General features: G+C 43.6%; 1 protein-coding gene across 1 annotated transcript in view; it reads right to left on the bottom strand.

The window, feature by feature from the left end:
- Positions 1–3,278: 3,278 nt before the first annotated feature.
- The window catches only part of RUNX3 (RUNX family transcription factor 3), a 138,904-nt gene continuing 131,799 nt past the window's right edge, over positions 3,279–10,383 (bottom strand). The window contains exon 9 of the mRNA XM_053398757.1: positions 3,279–4,190. Within this exon, the coding sequence (XP_053254732.1) occupies positions 3,682–4,190 (509 nt within the window). The 3' untranslated portion in view covers positions 3,279–3,681. The remainder of the gene's footprint in view (positions 4,191–10,383) is intronic.

Here is a 10,383-nt window from a genome sequence, read left to right as displayed (position 1 = left end):
CCCTTTCTTTTACAACCTCTCTTAAAATCAGCAATAAGATACTTGTTCACAATACCTGCCCAACTAAAAGCACCTCTTGTCAGAACCCGGGCTGCATACCTAGGAGTTTAAAGTGGAACAGTATAGGCTCTAAACATAGATGTCTACATGGGCTTCTGACGATAGGAATATAGGAAGCTGCCTTATCCTGAGGCAGATGACTGGGCTCCAACAAACTCTGTATTCTATATCTGGCAGGGTTTCAGACAGGGAGTCTTTCACAGCCCTGCCTGGAGATGCCTGCAGGGACTTCCTGCTTGCCTAGCAGATGCTCTACTACTGAGCCACAGGCCTTCATCATGATCTGGCACGCACTGTGGTGGTAAACTGGTGTCTGGGTCATACCACATCAGGCTGCTGGTCGGGGCTTCAATGACTGAAGGCTCCTCTATACCAAAATATCCCATCTGTATAGAACACAAGGAGGATGTTCACAGGAAAGAACAGGAGTGTTGCTGCTAGCCTTGGCCCGGACAGTGACAAGCTCATTAGCATAGGAATATAGGAAGCTGCCTTATACAGGCAAGTGCCTCTCAAGTGCCTCTCAGTTCTTTCAATCTTCAGTTCAGTTCACCGCATTTCCACATTAGTTTGCTTTCACCAGCGTATGGGTGCTCATTTCTCCGAATACATGCATATTTGCAATTCAAATCTCGTGATGCACACTTCCCCCAAATATACACATTTCTGTACACATTTTTTGATTGGAAAACCGAATCACAAAAATCAGAGAAGCATGGATTTTGAAGGATAGCTGTGTTTCAGTCCACGTGGCGTTTTGGGAAGTGTGAATTAGGTAGGGTTTGCATTAAAATGTGAACTGAACTGGATTTCTCCCCCTTCCCCAATACCATTTGGTTCATTTAGCTCATCGCTATCTACAGTGACTCTACAGGGTTTCTAACATTTGTCTTTCCAAATCCTTCTCAGTTAAAGCCTGAGATTGAACACAGGATTTTCTGCAGGCAAAGCATATACTCTGCTGCTGAGCTGCACTCCTTTCCTTCTGGGGGTCACACAGTCTGTGCATGCTCTGCTGCATGCCCAGTAGGACTGCTCTGTGCAGCTGGCAAGCCTTGGTTGTGTGGAACAGACCTATAGCTATTGGGTCTTTTCAGACTAAAGGTGTGTCTTTTGAAAGGCTTCTGGAGGAGTGTGGCCAATGGCACCATCAGTGTCAGGGGAGGGCAGATTCATTCCTCGTTTATTCACTGGATTGTGAGGGGCTTTTCTTGTGAACAGTCCTTAGATGCTAGGTTCTAGTCAACCTTCCCTCTGATTAGTGATGGAAGGTTCTGTCAATTTTGGTACTCTCAATTTCTCATTTTTCCAATTTTACATTCAGTTCTTCATATTTATGAAGCAATTTCTGATTTATTTTTTTTAATCCTCGTGAAAATCCATCAGCATTTTAGTTTTGACTAATGCACATTTTTCAAGCAATTTCCCCTAATGCATTTTTGTATGTTATTTTCACTAATAAATTAATTTACACACACACTTTCCCATAATATATGCATTTTTGTAATATTGTTTGGTTGCAGAGCTGCATCACAAAATTCAGATAAGTGCAAATATTTACGGATGACTGCATTTTGGTTCTCTTATTGCTTCAGAAAGTGCAAATTTGATATATTCAACTTTAAATAAGAACTGAATCAAATTTCTCCTCCATACCTATCCCCGATATGCTGGTTTTCTGCTCCCAGAAATGCTTTATTTTAGTGAGAGACCATCTAAATGTAAGTCCCCAGCAGCAGTCTAAAGTGGTACACCTCAGACACAGGTTTAATATTTTAATGAGAACCAGAGCTTTGGCCTTGGTAGAGTACAGCATGCACAGGGCAACTGGGTGATGAATGCATAGGCTCATAAAGGAAGCTGGAATTATACCATTTGTCTGTCTGGTGAAGACGAAAGTCTAGATTCAGCCCCAAAACTAGAGAAGGGCTAATTTACGGATGGGCTAAATTTGGTTCCTCTCATTTTCCCCAATCTTAAACTGAGTTCTCCACATTTCTACAGAAGTTTGTAAATTCTTTTTAAGTCCTTATGAAAATTCATCAACATTTTACTCCTAATTTCTCCTAATATTGTCTATATACACAATTTTGTAATTCAATTCCCCCTAATTGCATTATATTAGGGGGAATTGAATTACAAAATTGTGTATATAGACAATATTAGGAGAAATTCAGAGTTTTTGCAAGTTATTTTCACTAATATTAGCATTTTGATGGACTCTTTATGGATTTTGCACACATCACCTGGTTGGAGAACTGCTTTATAAAATTTGGAGACATTCAAATTTTGAGGTATGACAGTGTTTGGGTTCTTGTATTTTTTCAGAAAGTGCAAATTATGTAAGTTCACCTTTAAATGTGAAATTGAATTTTCTCCCCACCCCTGCCTACATCTAGGGGCATTGGTAGGGGGCCCAGGGGGTCTGAGCCCTGGGTCTTTTGCACTTGGTCCCAGATCTCCACCTCCTTCCCTCCTCTTTTCCCCCCTTAAAAATGAAACAAAAACAAAGCCTTGTTTGATGTTGCTTCTTGGGCAGTTAGCTGAGTATGCTGCTGGTAACACCCTATGCATTTACCATCATAATTTGCTCAGAAATTTGTATCTCTGTACATAATGTATCAAATGCAAATTTGTGCCAGGAACCTGTTCCTTGAGTACCTAGCAAAATCCCTGCCCACAACCCACTCAGGAACAGATCACCAGCATGATTCCAGCTGCTTTTACTGCTTCTGGATCACACCTGTTGTGATACAGTATGTGCTGCCATTCATGACTCCTCACCCCACCAACTGAATCTGGTGTATTCAGAGAGGTGGTTAAATGGCCAGATTGGTTCACAGCTGGCGTATGATATTTTGGTAGTATAAAGCAGGAAATTCAAAATAGCACCCTTTCTCAGTACTAAATTAACTGCAGTCAAATCTGAGAAGCTCCTCCCCCTGGCGTACGAGCCCTGCTAAAAGATTAAGCAACTGCATTCACCTCAATGGAACTTGTGTAGGAGAACTTTCCAGCATATCCTGACATTCCAGATTCACCACCTGATGTGACTACCTTATGCTGCCTCCTGATAAGGCCACCACTGAATGGTAGAAAGAGTGCGGTGCAGGGCATGGTGACATTCTGGTCCTGTCCTTAGATTAACTTGGCTTTACATATCTTTCTCAACAATATCTGAAGAGCTAAACACATTCATTCATTCATTCATTCATTCATTCATTCATTCATTCACTCTTAAAATTTCATGACCTTTGAGATGATTGACTAGGGCTTTTCACACTCAGCCACAACACTACAAAGGAACAGAGCATTTCCAATCTGTACATTCCTATGTACATTGCATACACAATCGAGATTTGTCAAGAGGAACTTTAAGAAGAGGGAGGGAGGGTTTTGTCTGAAATGTATACAAAGTTCAGCCCATCTCCAGTCTCCATTTGCTGAATTAACTTAACAACCTATATTTTCTACAAGAGCAATGTGATGCGCATTAGGAAAAGTTGTAGACAGCTCCTTTTCGTTATCGCCTCCTTTCTAATGACCAACTAACATAGCACATGTTGGGCATTTTAATTAATTTTAAAAAGGGTGAAAGGCATCTGGTTTCCTAGTCCTCTTTCAGTACGGTCTCCAGACAGCTTCATCCATCCTCCCGGAAGTTGTCATGGCTGTAGGTGAGTTACTGTGGCTGCCATCCGCCTCAACGCCGTCATTCTGATTGGCAAGGCTAGGATTAATTAAGTTATTTCCAGCTGATGCACTTGGGCAGGAGGGAAGCATCCTCGTTGGTGAGCGCTCTCCCCCCGCTACCATGGAGAACTGGTATGACCCGGATGATGTGCCATAGTACAAGTGGTAAGGGGAAGGGTTGGTCTGGAAAGGTCCACTCTGGTTTTGGGTGGAGCTGGGGTATGGTGGAGGAAGGTAGGTATGGTGGAACCGAGTGGTGGCGGGCATGCTGGTCATGCTGATGCCACCAATTCCAGTGGCGGAAGGTGAGGCTGTGTAAGGGAAGGCTGCCGACATTGCACCGGGGTAATGCATCCTGGTCTCGGTGAAGCCTGGTAATGCAGAAAAGGACCGGTCAAACTGGCGTGGGTCAGAGAACGGACTCAATTCAGATGTACCTGGTTTGGGGGAAAGAGAGAAAGGAGAGGAGAGAGAGGGTGTTACTGTGGGTTGGAGTTTTCAGCCTTCTCCTGGAACATGTGGCACAGCTCATTTTGTGAATATAGGTCTGGGGTTCCTGTACTGTGGTCCACCACCTACCAGTAGTCCACGACCTGCGTTCAGGTGGTCTCTGCCATGTCTGTGGATTTGTGGTTGAAGACAAGAGACGGCATATCCATTACATTAAACATTCACCTTGGTTTTTAATTGTATTTTTATCGCTTCTTGGGTTTCTCATATTGCATTTTCTTGTATGGCAATTTGAATTCTGTAGAATTCAAACTGTAATGCAATGAAATGCAATATATAAAAAGTAAAAGAAGCATTAAAAATACAATGAAGCACCATACAGAATCTTGTACAGAGTGTTATAATTGCCACATCCGGCAGTTCTTAAAAATTCACAATATAATTAAAATCAGCAGTTAAGCTAAAATTACATGTGGAAACATACGGATGGTATTCAACTACCATGTCCTGTCAGTGCACAGATTTCCATTTACACAATGGGACTTCCCCCCTTCCTCTCCCACAGCCCTCCCCAAATCTGCTCCCAGGGGGTTGGAAAAGTCCCTGAAACAGATTGAGGGGGCGTGCGGGGAGATGAGGAGGAGAACGTTCTGTTGCACAAGCAGAGATCCTTGCACAGGTGGAATGTTCACATAGCAATACATTGAATACTACCCATTAAGTGGTCAGCCAAGACTCGGAAATTTCCAAAAGCTATGTCCGCTTTTACATGTTTCATGCCTAAACAAAAAAGTTTTTAGCAGGCTCTGAAAAGAGCACCCTGGCCTGATGTCGCTGCAGAGAGCCCACAAACCCTCCTTCCCACTGTAAGATTCTATGAAATCAAGTTTGCATCACATTGGGGATAGGCAATGGCTGAGCCTCTCTGTATATTTATAGAAACATACCCCACCTCCTCCCAATTTGTGAAGGTATCATTTTAGTGCAGTGCGGTCCAGTCCAGGGCCCTCAACTCAGATGTGTGGGCGTGTGTATTAGTGATACGCTTGCTTCTATTCTAGCTTTTGGCCAGCACAATTGTAAACACAGAAATAAAATTGTTTAGCTGTTCTCTAGGGCTGTGTAGTAAATAGACAGCACAGCCCTCTGACAGCGAGTCCCCAAGCTAGTCAGTCCATCTGCTTTGGCACACATATGCACACACAAACAGAGCAATGCGGAGGGAAATCTGGAGTCTATGCCAGGGTCTTCTGAGGCCTTCGTGTGGGTGGTCTGTTTGTGCTGATAGGCCCAAGGGACAGAGCTGATAAACACACAGCTGAAAGCTTGCTTACTGTAGGTCATGCTATTACTGGTTGGGGTTTTTTTGTTGTTGTTGTTGTTGTTTTTTGCCTATGAAGGCCTAAAAAAAGAGTGAAGAAATGTAATTACTATTTTTTCTGTGCAGCAATATTTAACTGCGGAAAGACGAAAATGGCTGATCCAAGATGGATGCTTTCTCTGTCCCCACAATTCCAGAAACTGCCCTAACAGTTTAATTGAGGTGACCATCATTCATGTGGATTCCTGTTCTACATTAGCCATTTTAGGGCATTCACCCTAAATGTGTGAAGCAGAAAAATGCAGCAATGTTTGTTGGCCCTCCTGCTTCTGCCGTATCCTTGTCACCTGCCCTGCTGCCTTCCATGTGTCAGGCGGGGAGGCCTGAAGAGGAAACCTGCTTCTATGCATGAAGGCTCCCTGGGTGGTTTAGAATTCGGATTCCACAGGGTGTGGGATACTTCCTCATGCACAGGTGTACCAACTTGAACAACATATGGGGGGGCAGGTAAGCCCCGCCACACATAATCACAAGATGCACACCATCTGAATGGCAGTGCCCATCAACTGGGGGGGGGAGCCCCCTCAAATACTTTATGGGGGGCAAAGGGACATTGGCCCCTAGGTGCTGGCTCCTATGTTCATGTAGATCAGACTCCTTGACCCAGAACTTGCTCATTCAATATGTGGAAGAAGTCAGGTCCAGGGTGCAGGGAGCAATACAGAGGCAGGCACTCTCTCTTGCCTGCAATTTTAATTGAATGATGGGTAGAAAGACTGAATAGAGGTATTGTCAGTCTCTATTTCTTTGCCTAATGCAAATAGATGGGATCAAATGAATGCATTGATACCTGGTGATTCCTTCAAGACATACTCAGCCTCCAAAGATACAGAAGTAATGTGTCAAGGAGTTGCAGCCAATCACAAATCCCCTTTTCTCTTGCCAATGGGGACTCCCCACTCCCGCTGGGTCTGAGCTGCATGAAGGGTGGGGTGATGGTGACAGAAATCTCCAGTTTTATCACAGCATGGTAAAGAGGTAAGCCTCCATTCCCCACATTTGACATTCTGATAAATAAGTGCCTGCAATTAACAGAAAACAACATGCTACATACCTAGCAAATATCTAGTATGGCCCTTCTGGAGAAAGGGAACTGGGTGTTTGCTATTTGTTCTAAGTAGGGATGGGTGAATCTGTCAATTTTGGTTTCTTTCAGTTTCTCATTCTTCCAACCTTCACTTCCTGGTACTTCTACATCAGTTTGCAAATATGTTTATTTATTTTAAAAAGTCATGAAAGTTAAGCCACATTTTAGTGTGAATTTCTCCTAAAATAGATGTTTTGTAAGCATTTTTGCCATATATACAAATTTTTGAAAGCAATATTCTCTAATGTAATTAATTTTCATATGTTACTTTCACTAATATATGCCTTTATGTGTTTACATTACCTTAATATGTGCATTTTTGTACACATTAGTTGGCTGTAGAGCTGTACTGAAAAATTCAGAGAGCTGCGAATTCTGAAGGCTTGCTCAAGGCCAGGGGTCAGCACCGTGCAGCCCATGGGCCAGATGCAGCCCACGAAGACCGTTTTACTGGCCCACGAGCCACCCCTGAACTGAGCCGCCCACTCGGCAAGCCCCCCATGCGCTGCGCTATATCAGCGCAGCACAGCGCAGGGACTCGCCAAGTGGCGCTGGAAATCGTGTCTGCGCATGTCCAAATGCCGAAAATCGCTTCTGTGCAGGCATGATGTTCAGCAGCGCCAGTCCAGACCACAGACAATCTCTGTGGGAGCGATCCGGCCCATTGGCTGGTAAACCTTGCTGACCCCTACTCAAGGCCTTGCGCTTGGGATCTTCTAAAGGCAAAGCATGCATTCTCCCAATAAGCTACAGCTCCCCTCCCAACATATTTAGGGGTGAACTCAGGTTTACTTGGGGGAAGGCCAGAGCTCAGTGGTAGAGCATCTGCTTTGCATGCAGACAGTCCCAGGTTCAATTGCATCTTCAGGTAAGGCCAGGAAAGCTTCCTTGTCTGAAACCATGGCAAGCTGCTGCCTGTCACTGTGGACGGTACTAAGCTAGATGGGTCAGTGGTCTGACTCGGTATAAGGCAACTTCCAACATGTCTATGTACCATACCTGTATTGTACCTTTCTCCCAGCTGGTAGCAGCTTGGGGAGGGGGGAGGATTGAAATTGGGTCAATGGAATTGCCTGTATCGTGGTCCTGATCCAACCTGTCCCCCTTCTGGGATGATTTTAATAAAAGAACTAGGTGTTAAAAAATCCCGTCATGGGCCTGTCATTTCACTGCTAGTTTAGCCCTTAACTTAAAAAGGCAAAAAGCAAGGAGGAGCGGCAAGACCTGAGACTGATCTTGAGAAATAAATACTTATGATAATGTGATGTGCCCAACATGTTTCAACAATTATTTTCCTTGGGGCAAAAAAGACGTCTCTTATCTTGATAGCAGCAACCAAAGCAGTGCGCTTGAAGAATGTTCTTTTATTGTAGGGCATCTTTCAAGCAAACTGTTTCAGCTGGGCATATCCTGTGTTATAATATTGCTCCCATCCTCCCCATTCACTAGTCTAAGATATTGCTCATACCTTTTCCTCTCTCTCTTTAATTTTTTGGCTTTTTGGATGTGCCTCCCTTTCCTCTCTCTTTTGTGATGAACTTCATTTCCTCGGCTTGTGGCCCCTGTCCAAATCCCGATCTACATTTTGAGCTGACTCATGTTCTCATTGGATCCCTCCTGTGCTTTTGCTCCTGCGCCCCATCCCATCCTCCTCCTCCTTGGCGATGCAGCATTCAGGAATTCCAGGAGATGGATATCTTGAAATAAACGGCAGGCAGGCGCCATTTGCTGCTCGACAGCTTGAACACAGCAAAGGAAGGCCTTTACGCTGCTTCATTATATTATTTCATGTTGCCATAAATAATATTCCATAAAGAGCAAATTCAAATAAAAAGCTCAGGGCACATTTCCCCTTTTTGTTTTCCTCCCTAACACACTCTTAAAGTTTTTAGAGAGGCCAACTTTTATGAGTCTGAGCTTGCACCGCTTGGCAATTGCTGCCCGCTGCTAATATAAAAGCAACAGTGTAAATGTGTTAATTACTGTTGGCTTGCAAAACAAAACAAAAAGGAAGGGGGAGCTATGTAAAGATGCTTGAGGTAGGCTTTTGGTCTAGGCATTTCTTCCTGCTGCATGCAAAGAGGAACACACGACAGCTCCTGGTGCTGCCAAGAAAAGGGCTTCTTTATCAAAGTGAAAAAGAAATACAGCTGAGAAATATATCGACCAATGTTGCTGCTGCTTCTTGTTTTTAGATAAAGCAAGCAAGTTTCTAATCCTCATGAGTTGTGGTCTTAAAAAAAATAAAAATACAAACATTATTCTGATCAAATTTCAAAAACTTTTTTTCAGCCAGCTAAACCACACATGTAAGTTTGACATGTTTTAAAATATGTGTTTTATAAAGTATATTTCTAAAGTGTTGATCTTTTTTATTTCTAACATCTGATTTTATCATAATTTTAATGTATATTTTATGTAAGCTGCTTGGAGGTTTTGAAGATGAGGTGCTTTATACATTCTATTAACTATACATACATACATACATACATACATACATACATACATACATACTAGCTATGGCTAGAGAAGTTAATGACAGAGCTCTGGATGGTTATTGAAATCAAGGCATGGTCGGGGAAGGTGTGCTTCTGGTTATCAGATGCTGGAGACAAGCGACAGCTTTGTCCAGCATGACACTGCTTCAAAGTAAACCTGGAACGTAAGAGGCTGTCTTATGCCATGTCAGACAATTGTTCCAGCTAGCTCAATATTGTCTACACAGGCAAAGGGGAATCTGTGGCCCTTCCAGGTGACGTTGGACCACAACTCCCATCATCTCTGGCCATTAGCTATGCTGGCTGGGGCTGATAGGAGCTGAAGTCCAACATCTGGAGGGCCACAGGTTCCCTTTCCCTGGCTTACACTGTCTGGCAGTGCCTCTCCAGCCAAGGGGCAAAACCTTCTACAGGCAAAACATGTGCTTTGCCGCTGGCTAGCCACTGCTGGAAACAGAATGTTGGGCTTGATGAACCTTTGGGTGGATCCAGCAAAGCAATTTTTCATGCCGTCCCAAGCTCATCATCCCAAGCAGAACAACATTCATAAGAACATAAGAGCCAGTTCCCCAGGTAGTCCAGCATCCTGTTCTCACAGTGGCCAACCAAAAACCTATGGGAAGACAGCAAACAGGAACTGGGCGCAACAGCACTCCCCCCTCCTCTGGTTTCCAGCAACCTGTTTATTTTAATTTCTACTGCACAGCACTAGACTCTTTCAGGCACTTTAATATCACTAAGTGAGGAGGAAGAAGAGGAGGATAAAGTTGATGAATAGGTACAGTCCTGGGAGAAAAGTACTACATGATTTCCCCTGCATATTTTGAATCAGTCACATTAAGGAAGCAATTGGAGACTGACTCCATGGGAGAACATGCCACAAGCAAACTCAGTGAGTTGACAGTGTCAGCAGTGTCAAATAGTAATTCTTTTGCTGGTCTGTGTTAGGCAAGGTTGTAGGGGAGGGGTGAGGGGAATATATTATTATGGGACAATATAGGCTCTAAAGCAGGGCTAGCCAACATGGTGCCCTCTAGAAGTTGTTGGACTCTGGCTCTTATTATGTTTCACCATGTTGACTGGGGCTGACAGATGTTAAAGACCAACAACATCAGGAAGGCACAGTGTTGATTATTTCTGATCCGGAGCAGGAATACTATTCATTAAGATATATTTAAAAGTGTGTGTTCTTTCACAAATGAAAGAACTTCTCT

This window comes from Podarcis raffonei, chromosome 8 (genome assembly GCF_027172205.1).
Source record: "Podarcis raffonei isolate rPodRaf1 chromosome 8, rPodRaf1.pri, whole genome shotgun sequence".
In the NCBI taxonomy this organism is placed as follows: Eukaryota; Metazoa; Chordata; class Lepidosauria; order Squamata; family Lacertidae; genus Podarcis; species Podarcis raffonei.
The sequence above is the reverse complement of the archived record's forward strand: the minus strand, read 5'-3'. Positions and strand labels throughout refer to the sequence as shown.